General features: G+C 42.4%; 2 protein-coding genes across 5 annotated transcripts in view; both read right to left on the bottom strand.

The window, feature by feature from the left end:
• Nucleotides 1–27,214, bottom strand: part of LOC126416328 (UDP-glucosyltransferase 2-like) — a 348,774-nt gene that overhangs the window by 5,168 nt on the left and 316,392 nt on the right. For 2 of the 4 annotated variants that reach the window (XM_050084005.1, XM_050083997.1), the window contains exons 4-5: nt 18,741–18,963; nt 15,870–16,089 (exon numbers count right to left, since the gene is read on the bottom strand). In XM_050084005.1, coding sequence (XP_049939962.1) covers nt 15,870–16,089; nt 18,741–18,963 — 443 coding nt within the window. The remainder of the gene's footprint in view (nt 1–15,869; nt 16,090–18,740; nt 18,964–27,214) is intronic. The other 2 variants (XM_050084014.1, XM_050084023.1) reach the window with 1 other exon arrangement.
• The window catches only part of LOC126416372 (UDP-glucuronosyltransferase 2C1-like), a 279,400-nt gene that overhangs the window by 5,241 nt on the left and 246,945 nt on the right, over nt 1–27,214 (bottom strand). The gene's annotated exons all lie outside the window — the stretch shown is intronic.

Below are 27,214 nucleotides of genomic sequence, written 5' to 3'. Positions count from 1 at the left end.
AATGCAGAAAATGTTAAGACACCGGGCGTTATTAGTGGCAATGTAATTATCTCATCCAGTGATTGTGCTGAAATGGAAATATTGCATGAGGCAGGTGGTGTTGAAGTGATTTCCGAGTCGTCAAAAGTGAACAAACTTCCAAAGGAAAACACTGAAAATTCGTGAAAACTGTGATGTTTGGCATATTGTGTGTGAGTTGTGTAAAGATACGGTAGTGTGGGACAGACTGTCAGTATTTTGTTATCAATTGCAACTGAGCTGGTGGAAGAGGTTCGTGTTCGAATAATGCAAAAAGTTTAAACACATACTACATACGTTTGATGTCTGTCCTGTCGAACACGTCCGCAACTGGGCATTGAAATAATTCAATAGCGAAAGTTGAAAAATTGTGCCAGGCCGAGATTCGAACCCAGATTTCCACTTTATGCGAATGCTCACCTTAACTGCTTCAGCTACCCAAGCATGCTTTTCATCCGACACGAATTCTCACCTTACAGAACACCTATTGTCTCGCAGCATTTTCTGTATACTTTATCCGTTCCGTCAAACATGTCTGACAGAACAGACACCACTGTTTTTTGATACAGCAGCTGTAAATATCACTATCTTGAGGAAGGTATCAACTTCAGCTGCAAATGGGCATCGAAATATTTCAATGGCGGAAGCTGAAAATTTTTGCCGGACTTTACGCGAAAGGTTGTCTCAACTGCTTTGGCAGTCCGAAAACTCTTTCCGTGCGAGCCAAATTCTCAACTCATCACACATTTGAAAGTACCATCCTTGTCCATTTACCTCATTTGCTCGCAGGAATCCCTGTACTACGTTACGACCCCATTGTGTATCCGCACTGAGGATATCATAGCATTCAAGTTTACAGATAAATCATATTTGTGTGGCGCCTGTTCTGTCTGCGATGTATTTTACCGGTTCGAATACAACACATTGACAATCTAGCCGTTGTGAAGTTGTTGTGAACTGCACTTTGCAAGACAATACAATGACAATACAATCGACTCTTCAGCAACCCACTTTCATCAAACATCAAGTGACACTTTCAGTGCAGTGCTTCAACAGCAGACAATATTGTCAAACAATGGGGTACTACAAACGATTTATTTTGTGACTTCCTTGCCACTTCCGCTCCGCACGAAAATCTGGCACATACTGAGCCACAACTGTCCGACTGGTCCGATTTGTAATTGTTCTTTCAGACTGACGTTTCTTCCGTGCCGCCTGCAAAATTGTTCGATCCAATGCTAGTGCAGCCGGATGAACAGTCTTCAGAAAGTCGTATCGGGCTCCCAGCTGTGCTTCGAACAGATATGGAACATTCGTCTGTCGTACCCCTAAGGATGTCGTGCTGGTAGCTGGCACGACTACCCATTGATGTCGCCTGCACAAGCTTTAGCACACATCCTAGACAGCCACTTTTTGGCCTGGACCAACCCACTGTCTGGTTCGCTATAGTCAAAAGCATCCTCGCCACATATCACATCACTAGTGACGATGCTAAACTTGTTACGCGCTGTTCAATCTCTCAGGAGAGCACGCTTTGTGGTAAGTGACATTATCCTTGCATGTCCTGCAGATAACAAGTACACTACAGTAAAATCGACTCTTCTGCAATCCCTCTCACGGATGCCGGTAGAACAACTATAGCAAGTGATTTATAACGAACATCTGGGAAACGGGCACCCTTGCAGACAGAACTCAATACGTTCCTCTTAAAGGAAATCGCCAGATGTAAAAGTAACCTCCGGAATACCCCAAGGAGTGTGATAAAACTGTTACTGTTTACAATGTACATAAATGATTGGTAGGAAGGATAAGTAGTTCTTGAAGAATGTTTGCAGATAATGTGATTCTCTATAAGAAAGTAGAAATGCAACGATACGGATTTGCAGAATCACCAGCGGAGGATTGATGAATGGTGCAAGCTTTGGCAATTGACTCGCAATGTAAATAAATGTAATATAGTCCACGTGCATAGGAAACGAAACCCATTACTGCACAATTACACCGTTGATGGCAAATTGCTGGAAACAGCATATACCGTAAATATATATATATAAAACAGTAATTGTCCAGAGCAACCATAAGTGGAATGTCCACGTAAAACAAATGGTAGGAAAAACAGTTGCCAGACTGAGATTCACAGGAAGAATCGTAAGGAACTTCTGGCAGGTTAAAACTGTGTGCCGGACCGAGACTCGAACTCGGGACCTTTGCCTTTCGCGGGCAAGTGCTCTACCAACTGAGCTACCCAAGCACGACTCACGCCCCGTCCCCACAGCTTTAATTCCGCCAGTACCTCGTCTCCTACCTTCCAAACTTCACAGAAGCTCTCCTGCGAACCTTCAAGGAGTGCTAGTTCTGCAAGGTTCGCAGGAGAGCTTCTGTAAAGTTTGGAAGGTAGGAGACGAGGTACTGACGGAATTAAAGCTGTGGGGGCGGGGCCTGAATCGTGCCTGGGTAGCTCAGTGGGTAGAGCTCTTGCTCGCGAAAGGCAAAGGTCCCGAGTTCGAGTCTCGGTCTGGCACACAGTTTTAATCTGCCAGGAAGTTCCATATCAGCGCACACTCCGCTGTACAGTGATAATTTCATTCTATAATCGTAAGGAAGTGTAACGCACCATGAATGAAGTGGCTTACAAGGAGCTTGTTGTCCGATTCTTGATTCCATCAATCTGGGATCCAATGAAGAGCAATGTGTTTCATATGCTCAACGAACTCCCGTGTTAGACATAACAAGAGAGGCATTGTGCATCACAGAGAGGCTTACTATCAAAATTTCGAGAGAGCACTTTCCGGGAAGAGTTGGACAACATATTACTTCCTCTCACATACATTTCGCGAAATTATCTCGACGAGCAAATTCGAGAAATTAAAGATAATACAGAGGCCTACCATCAATCATTCTTCCCACAAACCATTCACGAGCGGAACAGGGAACGGAGGGTTCCAAATGATTGGAAAAGAGCACAGATAGTCCCAGTCTTCAAGAAGGGACGTCGAGCAGATGCGCAAAACTATAGACCTATATCTCTTACGTCGATCTCTTGTAGAATTTTAGAACATGTTTTTTGCTCGCGTATCATGTCATTTCTGGAAACCCAGAATCTACTATGTAGGAATCAACATGGATTCCGGAAACAGCGATCGTGTGAGACCCAACTCGCCTTATTTGTTCATGAGACCCAGAAAATATTAGATACAGGCTCCCAGGTAGATGCTATTTTTCTTGACTTCCGGAAGGCGTTCGATACAGTTCCGCACTGTCGCCTGATAAACAAAGTAAGAGCCTACGGAATATCAGACCAGCTGTGTGGCTGGATTGAAGAGTTTTTAGCAAACAGAACACAGCATGTTGTTATCAATGGAGAGACGTCTACAGACGTTAAAGTAACCTCTGGCGTGCCACAGGGGAGTGTTATGGGACCATTGCTTTTCACAATATATGTAAATGACTTAGTAGATAGTGTCGGAAGTTCCATGCGGCTTTTCGCGGATGATGCTGTAGTATACAGAGAAGTTGCTGCATTAGAAAATTGTAGCGAAATGCAGGAAGATCTGCAGCGGATAGGCACTTGGTGCAGGGAGTGGCAACTGACCCTTAACATAGACAAATGTAATGTATTGCGAATACATAGAAAGAAGGATCCTTTATTGTATGATTATATGATAGTGGAACAAACACTGGTAGCAGTTACTTCTGTAAAATATCTGGGAGTATGCGTACGGAACGATTTGAAGTGGAATGATCATATAAAACTAATTGTTGGTAAGGCGGGTACCAGGTTGAGATTCATTGGGAGAGTGCTTAGAAAATGTAGTCCATCAACAAAGGAGGTGGCTTACAAAACACTCGTTCGACCTATACTTGAGTATTGCTCATCAGTGTGGGATCCGTACCAGGTCGGGTTGACGGAGGAGATAGAGAAGATCCAAAGAAGAGCGGCGCGTTTCGTCACTGGGTTATTTGGTAACCGTGATAGCGTTACGGAGATGTTTAATAAACTCAAGTGGCAGACTCTGCTAGAGAGGCGCTCTGCATCGCGGTGTAGCTTGCTCGCCAGGTTTCGAGAGGGTGCGTTTCTGGATGAGGTATCGAATATATTGCTTCCCCCTAATTATACTTCCCGAGGAGATCACGAATGTAAAATTAGAGAGATTAGAGCGCGCACGGAGGCTTTCAGACAGTCGTTCTTCCCGCGAACCATACGCGAACAGGAAAGGGAGGTAATGACAGTGGCACGTGAAGTGCCCTCCGCCACACACCGTTGGGTGGCTTGCGGAGTATCAATGTAGAATGTAGATGTAGAGGGATCAGTTACGTGCCGTTAGCTGGCATGCGAAGTATGATGTAGATGTACATGAACAGGTCTCCGTCACAGCTCTGACGTAGATTATGCAAACTAGTTATCAACTGATGCCATACCATATGTTATGGACTTTATGGATCTTCAAACTTCCATCGCAAGTGTACAGCATAATCACCCATGAACATAAATCGTTGGATAACTGGCCCAGATTAGCAGACAGGATCTTCGTCATACTCTAACACAATGCATCGGGGTACCATCGATAATAATACCACAACACCAGCTTCAGCGTCCCTGCCACCACACTGCTGCCAAGCACAGACACAACAATCACCTACACTCTCCCAAGAACTTTGTGACACCATCCAAACGGGGTCTTGACACAACAATGGCATCTCTGTCAACACAACACTTTAACCTCGCAGACTGTTGACTGTAGTCTTTCGAACTGTGAATGCGCTCTAGTAGGTTCTGTGGCTGTCTCTTGTGTGGATGTGGTCTTGTACTGCAGTTATTCGTGTAAAAAAAAGAGTGCTATCTCAAAGCAGGACGTGTTATCTGTCACCCTGGTCCTATCCTGGCGCAGGACTCTACATTGCTGACCCATAACGACTAAATACTGATTTATTTTTATGCTGATTCAGATACTACACGTCGACAATACGCCATTGTGCAACCATTGCGTGGTGCAGTCCACAAGACAAGACAATGATTTCAATGTTAGAGCGTATGGTGCTTTGTAATCTACTCTTCTGCAACATTCATCAAATGCAGTGCTCCAACAGTGGACAGTAACAATGGTGTACTACAAACGATTTACTTTGAGGCTTTGTTGCCACTCCCACTTCCCATGAAAATCTGGGACATAATGAGCCACAATAATCCGAACGGTTAGGTTCGCGATCATATACTGTGCCCGACAATAATACCACTGCACATAGATCGCAGCAACAGCCTCAGCATGCTCACCATCTCGCTGCAGCCGAGTTCGGACACAACAGTCACCTACATTCGCCAATGACAACTTCCTCACACCATCTCAACCCGGCCTCAAACGGCGATGGAAGTCTCTGAGGAAGTGCCTCTGCTAACACAACCCTTCACTCACCAATGGGGTCAGTAATGCACCTCTTACTTGTGTGCTTCCCACTGAAACTCCATGCATGCCTATACCCCCAATCTCTCCACAAGAGTCGTTTATACAGTGCGCTATCAGGAATGGAGTGGTACGTGAGATTACCACCATGCCACGCCCTCCAGCCCATCACAGACCACACATGTTATCGCCAGACAAGCTCTGTGTCACTAAGGCTGCAATCGATGAACTCCTAAAAGTCGGAGTTCTGAGACCTTTGAACAGCTCATGGGCTTCACCCACACTGAACATTCAGGATTTCACCTATTGTCTTGTACGCACTTCTGCTTTGAGGATCAATCACTGCAAGCAAGCGTTCCTGCAGATAGTGATGAGTGCAAAAGATATTCACAAGACAGCGGTTATCATGCCATTCAGCTTCTTCGAGTTCCCGTTTACGCTACATGGCCCGATAAACGCGATTTAAATCAGGCATCTTTTTATTGGTGGTATTTTGTTCAAGCTCATAACCTGCTTTGCCCACCTAGACAACGTCCTCAGACAAGGGCACGCGTGAATTGCATCTTAAATGAGTTTTCGACACGATTGCTGATATCGGTTTGTGATTAATGAAGAAAAATGGCAGTTTCGATGCACTGAGGTCATCTTTCTCAGGTATATCATTAATGATGACGGCATTTGTCCTACACCACAACAAGTGGAATTCATCTTTCAGCTGCCGCTGCTGCAGTATCTCCAAAAATTATGTCTATTCCTAGGGATGATTAATTTCTATCGCCATTACCTTCTGCAGGTAGTCGCCATTTAGGCTCAACTCATAGAAGTTTTTGCGAACAAGATTAGCATTGGTAAAATGTAAGCTGGCTGGGCCCCCTTGCATGCAGCTCGCCTTTGACCAGCTTAAAGACCACCTTGCACATGTCATGATTTTGGCACACCCACTTCCTCACGCTCATATCACTATTACATCTGATGCAAATGATTCCTCTATTGAGGCGGTTCTCCAACAGGCAGTGACAGGTTAAGCAATCACTTCAGTTTTCCTCATGTAAACTGAAAGCTTCACAGCGTAAGTGGTTTACCTATGACCGTGAGCTTCTAACCGTTTATGAGGCAGTTCATCAGTTCAAAGTTGATATCGAAGGCAGGCCATTAGTCATTTACATGGGCCATCAACCGCAGACGCAATCCGAAAGGCATATGCCTCAGGTGATTCAGCCACCTGAACTATACTGCACAGTTTACAATCGATGTGCACCACCTGAAGAGCGCAGACAATGTTGTGGTGGACAACCTCACAAATCAACGCCCTCTTGCGCGAATCGACTACAACGAATTCCAACAACTACAACACCTTCGCCACGATCCCACTACTTATCTCAGACTTACACATTGCCTGATACTGGGGGTGGGTAGACAGATTTTGGTATGATGTGTTACAAAACCGAACTCGCCCCTTTATATCTCACTGCTTTGGAAGATCATTTACGACGAGTTGCACAAATTGTCGCATTCCAGCATCAGCCCAATGACACACTTTCACCTACATCTACATCATGCTCCGCAAGCCACCTAATGGTGTGTGGTGGGGGGGTACTTCCGGTACCACTATCTGATCCCTCCAACACTGTTCCTGTGACTGCGAAGAATGATTGACAGTAAATCTCTGTATTGGCTCTAATTTCTCGAATTTTCTCCTCGTGGTCAATACGTGAAATGTATATGGGGAGAAGTAATATGTTGTCTGCGGGTGTACAGGATGGAATGTTCAGACTGTGATGCCTGCTATGTGGGACAGACTGGTAAAGGACTTGAGATGAGGTTTGGTGAGCATGTAGCTTTGTATAGCTGAGAGATCCAACTTCGCTGCCGATCAGGCTGAGAATGGACACACACTCTCCTCACAGAGGATGGGTGCCAGGTTATTGCATAAAGCTGAGAAGGGTAGATTCATGAACTTCCTGGAGGAGATGGAGATATTCTGTCATCTGAGGTCATCTGACATTCACCTGTTCAATGAGCAGGTATTTCAGGTCAGGGGATGTCAGAACTCAGGAGGGAACTAATATGGAAATTATTTTTTGTTCATTGTTATTTCATTCCCCCTGCCCCATGTCATATGTTGTCCGACTCCTCCTGAAAAGTGCTGTCCCGAAATTTCAATAGTAAATCTCTCCTGATGCACAACACCTCTCTTGTAACGTCTCTTGTAACGTTTGTTTAGCATCTCCGTAACGCTCTCTCGCCAGTTGAACGATCCCGTGACGAAACGCGCCGCTCTTCGCTGAATCTTCTCTATCTCCTCTATCAGTCCTATCTGATAGGGATCCAAGATAGTTGAACAATACTCAGGAATCGCATGAACAACCGCATTATAAGCCACTTCTTTCGTGGATGAGTTACATTTCCTAAAGATTCTTCCGATGAATCTGAATCTGGTGTCTGCTTTTCCCCTATCTGTTTTATATGGTTATTCTACTTAAGGTCGCTCTGGATAGTTACGCCTAGATATTTTACGGCAGACGCTGTCTCCAGCTGTTTGTCATCAATAGTGTAGCTGTACGGTAGTGGATTTCTTTTCCTATGTATGCACAATATGTGACCTTTACTTATGTTCAGGGTCAACTACCACAGTCTGCACCATTCATCAATTCTCTGCAGGTTGTTCTGCAAATGTAAGTAGGCTGTTTATGTTTTCTTATTCCCAACGTTACGTAGCGCTCTGTATGAAAATCACTGGCTCTGATGTGTGCAGTCTGTGGCTAGTTTGCATTGTTGTCTGCCATTGTAGTGTTGGGCAGCTGGATGTGAACAGCGCGTAGCGTTGCGCAGTTGGAGGTGAGCCGCCAGCAGTGGTGGATGTGGGGAGAGAAATGGCGGAGTTTTGAAATTTGTAAGACTGGATGGCATGAACTGCTATATATATTATGACTATTAAGGTAAATACATTGTTTGTTCTCTATTAAAATCTTTCATTTGCTAACTATGCCTATCAGTAGTTAGTGCCTTCCGTAGTTTGAACCTTTTATTTAGCTGGCAGTAGTGGCGTTCGCTGTATTGCAGTAGTTCGAGTAACGAAGATTTTTGTGAGGTAAGTGATTTGTGAAACGTATAGGTTAATTTAGTCAGGGCCATTATCTTGTAGGGATTATTGAAAGTCAGATTGCGTTGCGCTAAAAATATTGTGTGTCAGTTTAAGCACAGTCATGTATAATTTTTCTAAGGGGACGTTTCACAAATTATTGCTAACTTCTGGCGTTGCTACTTTGGTATAAACAATTGCATCATCTGTGAATAGCCTTAAAAAGCATCCGACGCTTTCTACTCTGCGCTTTTTTCTAGTCGTTAGGTACCTTTCGTTGCTCAAGCGATCTACGATAAATTACTGCCAGAAGGGGAGCAAGTTCTTTCGCATAATGTTTATAGAATCTTATAGGTATCTCATCTGGCCCTGACGCCTTTCCACTACTAATCGATTGTAGCTACTTTTCAATTCCGCTCGGTTATCTCAATATCTGCCATTTCGACGTTCGCACTACTGTTGAAATGAGGGACAGTGTTACGATCTTCCTCGGTGAAACAACTTCGGAAGACCGAATTCAGTATTTCGGCCTTCTTTCTGTTACCTTCCGTTTCGATGCCGATGTGGTTGCTGACAGAATGAATAGATGATTTTGACCCACTTACTGATTTTACATACGACCAAAATCTCTTAGGGTTTTTACTCAGGTCGGTTGATAACGTCTTACTTTCAAAATCGTTGAATGCTTCTCTCATTGCTCTCCTTACGCTCATTCTCGCTTCGTTCAGCTTTTGTTTTCAGATAGGCTTTTACTTCTCTTCAATATGAGATGAAGTGCTCTTTGTTTACGTAGTGCTTTTCTAACACGGCTATTAACCATGGTGGATCTTTCAAATCCTCAAACCTTGTTACAGATCGCTTCATGTGGCTGAACGTTAAGGAAGATTGCAAAGAGTGAATACACATGTGCATTCTATGTCAACAGAGCACAGTGGGGCATCAAGTGCAACCACTTCCTGGCTGGTTTGAGGTCCCAACGGGATGTAACCAAGATGTACATCTCGATCTGGCGGGAACTCTCTCTGGTAGATGCTATCGATGTATTCTTTCAGTCATCGACTGCATAATGCCGTGGGTAGAGGCTGCACCTATCAGAGACATCACAGCAGTTTCATGAGCCAGAGCTCTCACTGATACGTGCATTTCTCAGTTTGGATGCCTGGCGTCTATCACCACTGATCAAGGTCGGCAATTCGAATCGGCCCTGTTCAGTGAACTGTGCAACTTTTTGCGCTACTCATCGATGTCAGACATCTGCCTACCATCCACAGAACAATGGTCTTGTCGAATGGTGGCACTCGCTCCATGGAGGCCAATAAACCGAAGTCCTGCCTTGGATGCTATTATCAGTGTACTTGGCACACAAACCTGACAAATCTCTAACAGAGGTTCTGTATTGCGAAACACTCTCCTTACCAGCTGATTTCGTGCTTCAACAACCACCAGTTGCAGCCAAGACCCACCCATCCTCGTCACACACACACCAAATGCCTTATAGCATGCCTCTGTGTCACTCCTATCTTCATTCACAAGGCGCTTGATGACTGTGATTTCGTTATGCTCCACAGCGACATGGTCCAGTCAGCTTTGCAAATGCCATACACACACACAAAATGTTCAAATGTGTGTGAATTCCTAAGGGACCAAACTGCTGAGGTCATCTGTCCCTAGACTTACACACTACTTAATCTAACTTAAACTACCTTGCGCGGCACACGGACACAAAGAAAGTGCTTAAACGAAGGATACAGCCTTTCGAAATATTACTGAATGACACGCTTTCAACAGTAACAATAAACCGTCCCAAGCCCATGTGGACCCTGTACATCAACTCGTCCACTGACGCTGCACCGCTTCTTTCATGCCAGCCAGCCCCGTCCCTTGGCACTCAGCTGGGACGTCTGACAACACACATTGAAGCCCCCAATGATTTCGAGGTACATCTCGAGATCCAAAACTTCCTACCTGACGACCTGTGTGTCAAATTAGTTTACAATTTTGTGATCATCGAGGGACAACACCCAGAACACCACACCAAGTATGACTTCTTAGCGTGTCACTTTACACATGCCTAAAAACTGCTGAATAATTTGACTCACACGCTACCACGTCACGGCTGACCCCATGGGATCCGTTCTGGCAGCCAACACTTCCGGCCAATCCTACTAAGGGCAGACTTACCGACCACTAGTACATCTTCAGGACTTTCGCCTCTGCGTGATGAAATGGGAATTTCTCCCACATACGGACATTCCAGCCAGTATACAAACACCGCTTAGACCAACATCTGTGCCGGCCGCGGTGGCCGAGCGGTTCTAGGCGCTTCAGTCCGGAACCGCGCGACGGCTACGGTCGCAGGTTCGAACCCTGACTCGGGCGTGGATGTGTGTGACGTCCTTAGGTTTAAGTAGTTCTAAGTTCTAGGGGGACTGATGACCTCAGCTGTTAAGTCCCATAGTGCTTAGAGCCATATGAACCAACATCTGTAAGAACTCGGACCTCTCCATGCCTCTCCTGCTGATCACGTCTCGTATGGTTTCTCCATCGTCATATCATGGTGGTCACCTGGCCCACCCAATGCTCTGCACTATTGTGGAGGGAGGTTCTTTGTCAGGACGCCGTGATGTATTAACCTCGCTGACTATTGACTGTGGTCTCTTGCAGGCAATCTTCGGAACTGTGAGTGTGCTTTGCTGGTTCTATGGCTGGCTCCTGCACAAATGTGTTCTTGTATTGACATTATTCTTGTAATAAAGAGAATGCTATCTCAAGTCAGGGCATGTTATCTGTCACCCTGATCCACTCCCAGGGCAGGACTATACCAACGGTTATAAGAATGCAAATTTTACTGTATTTAACATTACTTTGAAAGATGATTTAATACTTTCTCATATACCGAAATATTCTCATAATTTCTAACGTCACCTATGATCATAATTAATGGTTTAATAGTGCATTACTAAATAATTATTCAACGATATTAACTATAAGAATCATGAGACCTGAGTTCCTCCTGGCGTATACAATTTGGAAACATCTTCCGGGAACTCAGCCAGGTAATGTTTACGGCTACCGCCGATATTTCGGCGGGAGTACACCCCACCATTTTCAATGCACAAACTGCAACGGACAAATGATGTACAGGCAAATTTAAAACCTCGATTCTTGTAGTAATTCAGGAAAGATAACACACACACACACACTGAACGCTAGTGCCACCAAAGATGACCAGAGTCAGAGGTATCGATAGTGAAAGACTATGAACTAGCTAGTGAGATAACATTGACTCTTTCCTTCTGTTTTTTGACAAGGGAGTGATCAGGATTCCAAGCAGAGTTTAAGCAAAAACCTCCATCCCTGTTTACAAGGTTGCTCGCTAATTCAATCTCAACAGCCTCCTTAATAACACTGCCCCAATAACTGGACGTGCATGCCTGTGTCTCGGTATTGTTATATGACATAGGGTGACCAGTATCCAAACAATGTCCACATATAGCAGATCTACTTGGCTGCTGTAATTGTGTATGCCGTTTATGCTCAATCCATCGGTACTACACGGTCCTGATAGTCTGACCAATATATGCCATGCCACAGCTACAAGGAATGCGATATACACCCGCCTCACGCAAACCAAGATCATCCTTAACAGAACCCAAAAGCACTCTAATTTTAAATGGAGGTCGGAAAACACATTTCGCATCGTATTCCCGTAAAATACGACCGATCTTGTTGGAAGTGCTTCGTATGTAGGGCAAAAAGGCAGTACACTAAGGTGTCGACTCAGTATTATCATCAATCACCTTTTGTACAGTGGTCGATAGCGCAACACATTTTCAATCTGTCTTTCACCATACCCATTTTGACGAAACGTAGCTTCAAGATGGGGCAACTCAGCTGGCAAAGTTCCAGTGTCGGAAATGACATGAGCCCTGTGTACCAAGGTGCGAAGTACCCCTGCACGCTGAGCCAGATGGTGACAACTATCAGCCTCTTAGTAAAAGTCTGTGTGAGTGCGTTTCCGGTAAACTCCATGTCCCAATGATCCATCAGCCTTCCTCCTAACCAAAACGTCAAGAAAGAGAAAGCAACCATCCTTTTCCACCTCCATTGTAAAACGAATGTTCTGGTGGATCGAGTTCAGATGTTCTAAACAGGCATTCAAATTCTCCCTACCATGAAGCCCAACAACGAAAGTATCATCAAAATATCTGAAGAAACAGGCGAGTTTCAAAGGCACCGACTCTAATGGACGTTCCTCAAAGTCTTCCATAAACAGATTTGCAACACAGGTGACAACGGACTACCCATCGCAATCCATCTATTTGTTCGTAATACCGGTCACTGAATAGAAAGTAACTGGATGTCAACACATGTCAAAAGAGATTAGTTACTTCAACACTAAACCTAACCTCAATTAACCGCAACGTATCAGAGGAACACGAGTGAAGAGAGAGACCACATCAAAACTTACTAAAATATCAGTCATTCAACCGCATTCCCTCCAAACGACGTAAGAAATCAGCTGAGTTCCTAATTGATGTCCACACTGACCAACTTGTGAACTTAACAGAGAAGCAAGATGTTTGGCTACACGATATGTTGGAGAGCCAATATTGCTCACTGTAAGATGGAAAGGAACCCCTTCCTTGTGTACCTTCAGAAGGCCATATAACGTAGGGAGAATAGCACTATAGGTGTTAAGGCCTTTGATAGTGTCCTGCGACAAACCACTTTCCTTCAGGAGGCTGTTGATCTTTCTCTCAACACTTTTCGTGAGGCCAGCACAACAATTCAGCCTCATTGCTTCCATTAATCTTTTGTCATTTATTATAAAATTATAATTTTTAACAAAATAAATAACGAAAAAAACAATTTATAACAAACTGACCAACAAACAACAGATATCAACCATGAAAACCACGATGTAATGAGATATCGAGATGTGCACATGGCCGTGTATTGGGTGGAAATGAGCTGCAGGGTCACGTGATAAACAACGAACGGATGACGTCAGCCATCAGAATTTTCTTCCATAGAAACCTGGATGGTGCCGTGATGTGATGTGATGGCTAGCATAGATGCCGCCATTTGAAATGGATTTCGGAATGTTTTGACAGGACGTGACATGAATAGACGTGACAGAGTGTGAATTGGCCTTAACCGAGAAGCGAAATACAATTTTTTCGATTTAGCTTTGAAAATCCTTTAATAATGAAATAATTTCAAACAACTTTTCATCTCCTATTTTACTTCGTTAGGGGACTTAATTTCCAAAAACAGTGAAACACAATTTTCTTTTTAAATTTCTAACTGAGAAGATAAATACGAGTTTCATAGATGTAGCTTTAGAAGTGCTTTAGGAGTTCTTTAATAATGATTTATTAGAAAACTTTCACCCAGTGCTTTACGTCCTTAATATTGAATTTCCAAAAATGCTAAAACACATATTTTTCTATTTCTCACTGAGAAACCGGATACCAATTTTCGTACTTCTACTTTCAAAATTTCCTTAATAATGACATATTTTCAAAAAGCTTTTCATCCTCTACTTCCCCCTTTAGGAGGGGAATTTCGAACAGTTCCTTGTTAAACGATGTCTAAAAGTGCAAGGTCCACACCCTCTCCAAATTCCAAGTATCTATCTTAGCAGTTTGGGCTAGGCGATGACGACTCAGTGAATCAGTCATGCGCTATTTCTACTCCTTATTCATTGAACTTCCCAAAACAGTGAAAGACATATTTTTTCACTCCAACCAATATTCAAAACTTTAGCTTTAAAAACGCTTTTACAATGTAATACTTTCATTCATAACAATTTTCAAAACTTTAACTTTAAAAATGGTTTTACCATGAAAAACTTTCATAAAAGTTTTAAACCACTAGGGTTGAATTTCCAAAAACAGTGAAACACATATCTTTTATTTTTGACACAAACGCTAAATACAAATTTTCAGAGATTTAGCTTCAAAAATGCTAGCAAAATAAAATATTTCCATAAAAGCTTTCCCTTATTTCATCCCAATAGGGGTTGAATTTCCAAAAACAATGAAACACGTATTTCTTCATTCCTTACAGAGAAGTCAAATACTAATTTTCATAGATCTAGCTTTGAAAATGCTTTCATAATGAAATAATTACATAAAACTTTTCGTATCCTATTTTACTTCCTTAGAGGCTTAAATCTTCAAAAGCACTGAAAGAGGTATTTCTTATTTCTAATCTAAAAGTGAAATACCAATTTTGATAGATGTAGCTTTAAAAATGCTTTAATAGTTCTTTAATAGTGATTTATTTTTAAAACATTTCGCTCAATATTCTACCCCCTTAGTCACTGAATTTCCAAAAACACTGATATCTTTTTTTTTAAATTTCTGATGGAGAGACCAAATACCAATTTTCGTAGTTCTGTCTTCAAGATTGCCTTAATAGAGGTATATTTAAAAAAAAGAATTTCATCCCCTATTTCACCACCTTGAGGACGAAACATCGAAAAATACCTTCTTAAACGAGGTCTACAGTATAAGATCAACATCCTCTGCAAAGTTCAGCCTTCTATCCTTAGTGGTTTGGGCTGGGCGATGATGAGTCAGTGAGTAAGTCAGTAAGTTGGGTTATTGCCTTTTATATGAAGGGATCACATAGCGGGTCTCTCATTCAGAACTTGTATTTGAATGTTGTTTGAGTGAATATTATATTATCCCTCATGTAAGAAGGAGAACTGTCTACCATCACATGTTAGAATTCAACAGTGCAACGATCATGGTCTGTCGAGACAGTTATTGATCATTCTGCTGTGTTGCTACTCATATCGATCAGGATCCAACACTATCATGAGAATATCAAATAGGTGAGTTCATGAGAACTACATTCAACGCCATGCAGGATCTCAATGGCCCCAACCATGTAGTGTCCTAAAAGACATACGTACTGTTTACTCTGCCATGCGGGATCTTACAAACATGTCGTATATCATCACCTAAGAAAATGACATGGTTGAGGCAAGGACAGTGCACTGATCTCAGAAGCACCATGATCCATCAGTATGGTGGCCATTCGTGCAGTTTCCTTCGACATTGCAGCAGAGAGGGGCAAGCTGATAGTGGTGCGCCAAACAACACTGGACATAGGAATGGCACCGCATTGTCTTTTCAGATGAGTTCTGGATTTATACATAACATTATGATGTATCCATTCGTGGAGGCTCCGAGGAGAACAAACGTTGTCAGAATTTTTTGAGGCACTAAATAATTTTCTGTCACTCCAGAGGAATATTTATTTCCCTCTGGAAATAACCTAATGACTGCAGTGTTTTATCACTGAATAGAGCAGCAATAGTCAACATGCTAATAAAAGTGAATAAACTAACTTACTTTTGTTGTGTTAAGACTTCGCTGATTGCCCATAGTAAAGACTCTTCTGTAATGTTGTGGAACAGTAATTTAACTGCATATCCTTTAGCCTCAGCTCGAATTAAATTCACATTTTGATCTCCAAGTATTGGTATTCCTAAAACTGGAACTCCATGGTAGACAGCTTCTTGAAGGCTATGTATACCACCATGTGATATAAACAACACAACTTTCTTATGTCCTGTAAAAAACAAAATAACATTATTGGCTAAATCAAATAATGGAAACCTCAGCTGCAATATCAACAATATAAGTAAAAGACAGATGGCTACTCACCATAAAGATGTCACATTGAGTTGCAGACAGGCACAATGAAAAGACACTTACACATCAGCTTTCGGCCAAAACCTTCATTAGAAAAGAAAACACACACCCATTCAATCACACAACAAGGCACGCCTTACATACACATGACCGCCATCTTCTGCAGCTGGGACCAGAAAGTAATTTTCATACAGAATGGAAGCAGCCATCTGGAGAGGACATGGAAGGGGAAGGAGTAGCAGGATATGGGTAGGAGGAGCGTGCAGGGACTAGACTACCAACAGGTGCAGCATTGGGAGGCTATGGGTCCCGGATATGAGGAGAGTGGGGGGGGGGGGGGGGGGGGGTAAAAGGGTAGAAAAAGAGGAGGAGCAAAAAAGGAGAAAGACAAGTGGATGTATTGGCAGAATGTGGCACACAAAGAGGGGAATGGGACAAGTATAGGGGGCGGTGATAGGGCAGAATGGGTGGAAGCTGTTGGTTTGAGGTTGTTTAGGACAGTAAGTTACCGTAGTTTGAGGCTGAGATGATGCTGGGAGTAGAGAATGTACTATAAGGATGACTCACATCTGCACAGTTCTGACACGCTGATGGCGGAGCAGAGGATCCAGATGGCTCAGGTAGTCAAGCAGCCATTGAAATCAAGCATATGACATAGCCACTTTACAGGTGGCCTGGCGTCTGATTGGATAGGATAAGCCTGTGACAGGAATGGAATGGGAAGTGCTGGGTGATTGGATGGACAGGTCTTGTACCTGGGTTTTCCAATTTAGGAGGTATGGGAAGGATCTTGGGTAGGAAATCCCTCATTTCAGGGCATGAAGGTAGGTAACCAAAGCCCTGAAGAAAGATGTGGTTCAGTTGATAAGTCCAGGATGGTACTGAGTGATGAAGGGGCACTCTTTTGTAGCTGATTCTTGGGGGCGGTGGGGCGTTTGGGGGTGTGGGGCAAAATGGCATGGGAGATCTATTTGCAGACTGAGAGTGGGAGATAGTGCCTGTATGTGAAGGCCTTGGTGAGACCCTCAACATACTGCAGATACTCTGTCCCTGGTGGCCAGGCTGTATAGGAGGGACCTTTTGGTGTGTGAAGGATGACAGCTATTGATATATAGGTACTGTTGGTGGATGGTTGGTGGGTGTAATATGGACAGAGGTGTGGATGGAGCCATCAGAGAGGAAGACATGGTCGCCCAGGAAGGTGACATTCTGGGTTAAGGAGGACCAAGTGAAGGTGCTGAGATTGTGGAGGAATGAGGATAGGGTATCTTGGCCATGACTCCTGATTGTGATGATATCATCAATGAACCTGAACCAGACAAGGGGTTTGTAATTTTGTGAGGCTAGGGAAGTCTCCTCTAGATGGCCCATAAACAGGTTGGCGTGTGAGGGTACCATGCAGGTGTCCACGGCTGTGCCACAGATTTGTTTGTATACCTTCCCCACAGAGGAGCAGTAGATGTGAGTTAGGTGTATGAGGTGTGAGGTAGTGGGTTTCAAGTCTGATGGATGTTGGAAAAGGTAGTGTTCAATAGCAGTAAGAACATAGGCACAAGGGATGTTGGTGCATAGGGAAGTCATGTCAACAGTGAAAAGTGGGGATCCAGGACGTAAATGAGTGGGGATTGTAGAGAGCTGGCAAAGCAAGTGGTTGGTATCTCTGATCTGAGAGGCTACATTATGAGCAATTTGTTGGAGGTGTTGTTCAGTGAGGGTTGAAATTCTTCCAGTGGGGTCACAATAACCAGCAACAATGGAGCATTCAGGATTGTTGGTTTGTGGATTTTGTTGAATATGTAGAAGGTAGATGTACAGAGTTTCATAGGGTGAAGAAGGGAAATGAATTTAGGGTTGAGGTTGTGGGAAGGGCCTTCAGCTTTAAGCAGAGGATATGTTAGGCTTCTGGGATGTGATCACTCTGGCAGAGTTCATAAGTGGAGGACTTGGATAATTCGCAGAGGCCTTCTGCCAGTTTGTCACTGTGATTCATAGCAACAGTGGTGGAACCTTTGTCTGCAGGTAAGATGATATGGTCAGGGTTTGTTTCCTTATGCAGAAATCCTGGTTCTCTGAGGAAGGAATATGGGAAAGAATGGTGAGGCCAAGTTGGAAGTAACGTGCCTGGGATAAATTGAAAAGGGCTGTTTATGGACAATGTGACCCACCAACCACTCTAAGGGATCTATGCCGAATCGCCGTTGAGGAGTGGGACAATCTGGACCAACAGTGCCTTGATAAACTTGTGGATAAAATGCCACAAGGAATGCAGGCATGCATCAGTACAAGAGGACATGCTACTGGGTATTAGAAGTAGTGGTGTGTACAGCAATCTGGACCACCACCTCTGAAGGTCTCACTGTATGGTGGTACAACATGCAATTTGTGATTTTCATGAGCAATAAAAAGGGTGGAAATGATGTTTATGTTGAAATATATTCCAATTTTCTGTACAGGTTCCAGAACTCTTGGAACTGAGGTGATGAAAAACTTTTTTTGATGTCTCTTTGTGATGCTTAAATTAACATAAAAATTATTATACATATGTGATTTTTAAGTGAAGTATATTACCCAAAATATCATTTTGGGGAAACCATTTCCCAAGATGTACATTACTTGGCTTCCCAATCATATCATCTTGATCCCATTTCCATAATACTGTTTGCTTCAGTTTTGAGAAAACTTTGATAAAAACATTGAATTTGTCATTTGGCATTTCAGAAGGTTGAACATTTGACCCGAAACTGAAGAATATAACTCCTTCTTCGGAATTATCCATAACTGTTTTAAGTTCCTGCAATATTAAAAAGTGAACCTTGCTAAAAACTTTATTACTGACAGACAAATTCTAAATATTGTCTATTTTGATATAACACTTAATGGTCCTGGCAACTAAAGTATCATAATTACTGTTATGACAACTAATCTATGCTTCATGAAGTTAAGAAAACACACATGGTGCAATAAGCAAAGATAATCACATATCCATTCAAATGTACACTTGACAGCACAAAAAGTGGCAGTGGAAAACTGCAGCCAGAGTCAAAGTCCAGCACAGCATTGACATGACTGAATTGTCCTATGCCATTTTTCTGGATTACATTGAGAACAAGAGGAAGAGAGATTATTACTTGAAATCTTACACAATATCATCCTGTATATATTGTGCCTGTACTTCAATAAAATAAAATAAAGTTTTCTCCAAACAAAATACACTGCTATTAGCTATAGGTACATTGTAGAAACAGCTTAAAGGGAAGCTTCTGTTGATTGTCAATAGAGACCAAATATGTAGGCATTATAAATCATTGAAATAGACAGGCAAAAATGCATTATAAATAGCTAAAATAGGCAATATGAGGCAATGTTGAAAAACCTCACATTATTTCTATTTGTTTAATAAATTGCACTACTCAGCCATGCAATCAGCATATTTATGTTAACATTGTGTGCATTATATTTTTAAAGCAACTTAAAGATTGTAAACAAAATGCTAATTGTACTTGATGGAAAAAGGAATATGTTTCTTGAAAGCCTATTCACTAAAGTGCTTTACCAACTTATTGGTTGCACTTGACAATCAAATTCTTTTTTAATTTTCTGGAGTCTTGCAGAGTCTCCTGTCAAAAAGTACATTTTTAATATGTGAAAATGAGCCCTCAACATCTATATAGGTAACTGGAACAAATCTAAAACACTGAACCATTGTAGGGTCCATTTCCACTGCAACTGAATTGTCACCTTGTAGAATATTTGAAATCTGTCAAGATCAGGATTTTTCAAAAACACCATTTTACACTTTTCTCTAACTAATGAATCCGTTGTGACCTTGCCACCACTGATGTGAAATATCACACAAATAAAACTCTTTGACAGAGATATTAGTCACTTCTGCCCACAGGGAATAAAATCTTTGTGACTCTAGTTAACCAGAGTTTGCTACAAATAATGAATTGAGTGATGACCCTACTATGAACAACAACTTCTATTTTGACACAACAAGTGTACCTTGTGATGTAGTGTTAGCTTTGACAGAGGAACCTTCCACAATTGCCATCATTTCAAACAATTCAAAGAGAATTGTGACTGTAAAAATGACTCACATAATGTTGTCTTCCACCATTATCAGCCTACAGTTGTTTTGAAACTTGAAAGTAATGTTCTACTGTGTCTTACCATCAATACAAAAATGGTGACTCTGTACACTATGTGGAACACATTTCAATGTCCTCAGTGACTTTGGTGATGAGGCAAATGTTGCCTCCCATCATCAACAAAGTATTTGGGCAACTAATTCAACTCAGTATGACAACACATTATGTGGCTTCACTTGTCCATCTACAATGGGAATGAACCAGATGCATCCATTCACAATCCAATGCAAGAAGAGTCTTCATTTTGCACCTGCACTGTACATACATGGTCTATGGAATCTTTTTCACCATAGACCTCAGAACAAATGTTTTGGCATGTCCCTAATAGGACTTCTGCAGATAATGTGTACATTTGAGTTTCCAGTGTAAATTACCAACCTTTAAAATGGAACACCTGGCAAAATAGTTCATGACCATGAAATTCACACTGTACAGTTACAGAATCCATCAATGATACCTCCAAATTTATGGCGCTACTAAGCAACATAGGGGATCACGCCCACATTACTAATGATGTCATAGAAGCACACCTGGCCAAAGGCAAGTCTGACACTGCTAAGGCAGCACTGCTCCAACTCATGGAGACACCAGAGTAATACCTTGGACAAGTAATTTATGAGACAACTCTGTGAATCAGTTAATCTGACTTTCATGCAAGACAGAATGCTCTGTATGCTCTGGCTAATTAAATTAACACCTCAGCTTCAGATGCAAATAATTTTGCACAAATATAATCCAACAAAAAACAAATTATTTCTGGACAGGCTTTTGCAGCCTCACAGTAATGGCAATAGTTGGATAATACATACAATAATAAACATTTCAAGCACATTCCTACTGCATGATGTTAGCTACAATCATGAGGAGATGCTAAGACCCCACCATTTGTGTACACTCATGAGAGTGACATCACAAGTGACTACTAGAGAGTGGTGGCGTCGAGCTGGCTGTGACTGCCATACCCACAGTTGACAAAAATATACCTCACAGCATCGAGAGGGTGCAATCACAGCTATGTTGGTTTTACTCGTGTTTCGGTAACTGTGCATGCAACTGATCCACAATGTGCAAACACCCAAATGCTATGTGTTCTGCCACAGGCAATTCAGATCACTATATCCAACCACAAATGGAACATATGACATCTCTCGTCCAAATGCACATTGCAAATAACACTCACATCAGGTTTGTTGTTACCATCAGGCACACTGTGCACCTTAGAGAGAATTTCCCATTGCAGCTGATGGTAACAGATGTTTGTGAACCAATCTTGGATGCAGATTTTATCCATTGATTTCATCTCTCCCCTGACCTAACATTAAGCATCTTCAGGCAAACTCCAGCAGTGGAGAGTCAGTACCCAGTAACAATGGCAGTCCACCAGCACATTCACATACAACTTCAGACAGGATTATTCCTTTACAACCCCCTTCAAACCTGACATATAACACGTGCCTACAACTATGTAATGACTGTCATGATTTGGAGTCTGAACTACAAGCATAACAAAGAGTTATGAAGAAGAAAAAAAGGAGAGGCTCAGGTTACACAATGAGAATTTAGAATTGGAAGCTCAGGCACATACCTTAGTGAGAGAACTGGATGTTATGAAATCTCATCTCAATCAGTTCCAGTGGATACAGAATCACAATCTGGAAATTCCTGGAGCAAACAAAATAGCACTTGCCACTATGTTGATGGCCTGCACATACAGACAGTTGCTGCATACTGCACTGCACAGCTCACCAAAAATGCAGTTCAGTAAGGTGAACTTTCCTAACAGCATGCGTGCACCCATTATTTGTGCCTCCTGTGTCATCCACATGATGTGAGCGATTATACATGTTACAGTGCAAAAAATTAACACCACACCAGGCCCACTGTCTCTGTGCATTGCCTCAAACCTAGACTTTGGAAGATAAACCCACCATAGATGACACAAGTACCACTTGTGCAGAAGACAACAAGCAAAAAGAAACAGATGGCAATGCACCACCTCATCCATCTCTGCCACAAGCAACACTCCCACTGATGAAATTCAAGATTTTTGATACTGGCCAGCAGTGTCATTGCAGCCATATACAAAGTCCTCCCCCCAACCTTACACAGTTCATTTGCACTAAAGAGAGGATGCCATCACTGTGCTTCTTTGTCAAGGAATGGTCCAGTCATGTCCTGCCTTGGAGCCAGCCTTGGAGCCAGCCACAGGACTGCTGGTCATTCGAAGTAGTATGAATAACATGTGAGAAGCTGAAACCTTTGTGGCCTCCTGCCATCAGTGCTACACATTGCATAGCGGGGTTGAGGGAGTGTCTGTGGGGCCCTCACCATCATTGATGCAAAATATCACTCAAATAAAACTCTTTGGCAGTGATATTAATTATCCAAGCCAACAGGGAGGGACATCCAGAATGAGATTTTCACTCTGCAGCGGAGTGTGCGCTGATATGAAACTTCCTGGCAGATTAAAACTGTGTGCCCGACCGAGACTCGAACTCGGGACCTTTGCCTTTCGCGGGCAAGTGCTCTACCAACTGAGCTACCGTAGCACGACTCACGCCCGGTACTCACAGCTTTACTTCTGCCAGTACCTCGTCTCCTACCTTCCAAACTTTACAGAAGCTCTCCTGCGAACCTTGCAGAACTAGCACTCCTGAAAGAAAGGATATGGGGAGACATGGCTTAGCCACAGCCTGGGGGATGTTTCCAGAATGAGATTTTCACTCTGCAGCGGAGTGTGCGCTGATATGAAACTTCCTGGCAGATTAAAACTGTGTGCCCGACCGAGACTCGAACTCGGGACCTTTGCCTTTCGCGGGCAAGTGCTCTACCAACTGAGCTACCGTAGCACGACTCACGCCCGGTACTCACAGCTTTACTTCTGCCAGTACCTCGTCTCCTACCTTCCAAACTTTACAGAAGCTCTCCTGCGAACCTTGCAGAACTAGCACTTCTTTCAGGAGTGCTAGTTCTGCAAGGTTCGCAGGAGAGCTTCTGTAAAGTTTGGAAGGTAGGAGACGAGGTACTGGCAGAAGTAAAGCTGTGAGTACCGGGCGTGAGTCGTGCTACGGTAGCTCAGTTGGTAGAGCACTTGCCCGCGAAAGGCAAAGGTCCCGAGTTCGAGTCTCGGTCGGGCACACAGTTTTAATCTGCCAGGAAGTTTCATAGGGAGGGACATGTCTGTGACTCTAGTCAGCCAAAGTTTGTTATGAACAGTTGTACTGTGTGCACATGAACTCTCTGTTGTCTACAATACAGTTCACATTAACCTCACTTGCTAGCAACCTGCTTCATTCCTCAAACTCTCCACACTGGAATTCCAACAAACCACATTTTGCTGGCACATCGCAATCTTTGAACTGCATCATCCACAGTTTTCACTGACTTTGTCAAAGGTTGCCCTGTTTCTGGAAGCTGGCAGATCACTTGTACCAGGACACTGGACTCTGCCATGATGGAAGTAAAGTCATTTCTCACTTCCAAAGATATGAGAAGTTTCTATGCTGTTACAACTGAAGATGCTTCATCCTCCAGAGCCATGACCAACTTAGTTGTACTGGGGAAATTTGTAGCATAGTAAACTGCTGCTGAAAACTGCTTCTCCCATCTCATTACGATGAACTGAGAGGGCAGAGATATGTCTGGCGCAATGTACTTAAATGTCTGACTCCTCGACAGGGCTTTCACAATGATCTTCTTAATACTGGATATCAATTTGTCGACATCCAGAAACAAGCTCCTGACACTATGTGAAAACCACATCCTACAAAGGCCACATGAAGCACATTTTGAAAAAGTCCTTTTTCATGTATAACACAGCATCTGAGATGAGTTGACATGAATACACTGTCATAGGTATTCAGTTTCTTCATGCCATCATAACTGTAAATAATTGCTAAATAACAGTGTGATAGTTGAATCATTAACTTTTTCCAGATGCTCTGTTGCAAGCTCTTTTAATTCACCTTCTAAAGCATCTAATGGTCTAACAATTATACTGGCAGCAAAAAGATCCATAGGATCAGTTGACTTGTTGACTGAAATACTGATTCTTTTATTTTTTACTTCATTTTTAAATATTTTCATTACCGGTACTTCATTGTAACATTCACTTAAGTAACAGTTTCATAAACTTGATGCATTGGGCAATGACTCATTTGTATACTTCTCTGAAAACTGTCATAATGTTGGATTCTATATTTTCGAGAAACAGATTCTGGCACCACAAAAAGCTTTACATGGGTTGAACCAGTAAAGGAATAAATAATAATCAAAAAGGCAACTAAAGGCTTTTATTTTAGCAGTTAGGTATTTAAATAAAGAAAAAGGCAACCTACAGCTGGTGTTTCAGTCATAAACATGTAAATAATACAGATTCACATTCAAACTGAATGTAGATTTACCACATTTAAAAAAGGGTTTCTACCAAAGTTCTGGTCTCTGCTCATCAATACAGTGGAACAGACAACATTTGGCATTCTCTGTAAAAGGGTGGAGGTTCAGTTCCATGTTAGGAAGCAACAATTTTTTTTTTCCTTTTCTGTCTTTGGCATAAGAGCCATGTAGGGCCAAGATTCAATAAATTCACCATGCACTTCAAGTTTTGGAGCTCTATTTTCCTGAAACACTAGAAGTGAACACAGTGAAGTGCTGGGAACCAACACAAAAACAGTGCACAATCCTGTATCCATTCAACAAACAGAAACAATAATGTCAACTACACATTACCATGTATTTGATCTTCCTGCTATGCCAGAAAGTGATGTTAAGTCAAATTTGAAAATGTTGACTGTTCTGGTAAACTCTTCACTGTAGCATCACTACTCAGGAGCAATGAACTGCCATCTGTCGGCTGAGAGGTTCTTCTATGGCATACTTGCAGTTGTAGTCCCTGTTGTAAATACTTGATCAACCACAAATTTGGTTCACAATCATAGAAAATGTTTTCACACACCAACAAGTTAAAGATGGCCATGAATAATTTATACCAGTGATCAGCAATTTAAACAAGTGGATGAAGCATTTGGTGTTTCATATTATTGTGCAACCCAGCAAGTCATCAATCTTACCTTATTTTAAAAGCAGAAGTAATTGCTTGCTGCCCAAAACTACCAGGCCAAAGGCTGAGACAAGTGCTTTATCAAGAAACAAAGGGTGACAAAGTCCCTTCAGAATTTTTGTGGCACCTACAAGGTATGATAAACACAATCACAGTTTTCGACTATTTGTTGTTGCAAATTTGGCAACAGTTACCAACACCAGTGCAAGTAGCATTGGCGGCACATGAATATCAACTTATAAACGAGTTACCAAAACTAGCTGGTAGAATATATGCAACACTGAACATGTCAAAAACAGTGACCACGACTTTATTGGTAGGTGGCATGCCATTCAGCTCTGCCCAGTGGATGCTGATCTCACTCAAAGAGACAACATTGGACTGCAACCATCACATTGCACCACCTGCTGAGCATTTCTGGAGAGCTATAGAGCTCATTCACCACAGCTGAAATGCTTATCAGGCAGGTTTGAGAACAGTAGCACTGGAGAGGACCTAGCAAACAGTTACAGAACTGCAATGCCAATGTTATCAGCAACCTGGGAGCAATTCTACTAATGTTTGCTGGTACCACAGACGTCAACAAGCATAGAAATGCATAAAATCATGCACCTAATCGAACAACTATCTCAATCTGTATTAGGCACGACAGATCGCAATTGAACAAAATGTGCCACTAGTGACAAATGCAAGTTAAACAACAGGTGGGACATCATCATGCAGCGGTAAGCAAACTGCTACACAATGGTTAGTATGTCCACAGTAGCAGTAAAACATCTACACAATCTCCACAAACATTACAGCCACCTGCACACCTGCATTTCAATTGTTGTATCAGAGAGACAGATAGATAGCCTCCTTGACTGACACTGGCCCCAAGGTCAGCATCTTCCCACTTCAGTGCACATTTGACAATAAACAAGATGAACATCTGTACCTGGAGGCAGTAAACAATAAGCCATTAGGTACTGGTTATTGACTTTGACTTCACCAGCCCCTCTATATGGACATTTGTAGTTACTGGCATCACCAAGCCTGTATTAGGTGCCAAAAGTAGGACTATAGAACACAGTGATCAGAGGCACAGTAAATCCTAGACAGGCTAGCTGTGCCTGCAGCATGGTACAGACAACAGACAATGCTAACACCTGTGCAAATCTACAGAAGAAGTCTATGGCCAGTTTTTGGATAGCAGCACAGCATAGTGACATCAAATACCACAATTGGCTAATCTGTTGCACAACATGCCTGCTGACTTGCCTCACTGTGCCTACCAGAATCAAAGGCCAAATTTTAAGAATTGCTTCAAGCTGAGATAATCCAGCATTCTGACAGATTGTGGTCTTCACCGTTGCAACTCATCTGCAAGAAAGACAGCTTGTTGCACCCCTATGGTGATTATCACATTTTAAATGCCAGGACCGTACCAAACAGGTACTCTGTGCCAAACATTCAATATTTTGTGGGTGCTTTAGCTGACACAAAAGTTTTCTGCATCACATACTGCCACGAAGCATACAACCAAACACATGGGAGGGAGGTGGAAGTTTAATGACACACTGAATATGGTAGCAATATATCATTTGGCCCATCTGAATTCTATTTATGCTGTTATATCTGAAAACTGTCCCACAGACATGGCAACATATCACATACCTTGATGACATTTTAGCAATCTCACCAAATGTCGGGCTACATGAATGACAAATGTGAGAAGCATGTTAGTGGTTGACAAATATGACATAGTATTTAATGAGCAGAAATGCATCATCAGCAAAGCAGAAATGACCTCACTGGGATGAATCATTTTGGCAGATAACATTCATCCATTA

This window comes from Schistocerca serialis, chromosome 1 (assembly GCF_023864345.2).
Source record: "Schistocerca serialis cubense isolate TAMUIC-IGC-003099 chromosome 1, iqSchSeri2.2, whole genome shotgun sequence".
Classification (NCBI taxonomy): Eukaryota; Metazoa; Arthropoda; class Insecta; order Orthoptera; family Acrididae; genus Schistocerca; species Schistocerca serialis.
This window is presented reverse-complemented; position numbering and strand designations above follow the sequence as displayed.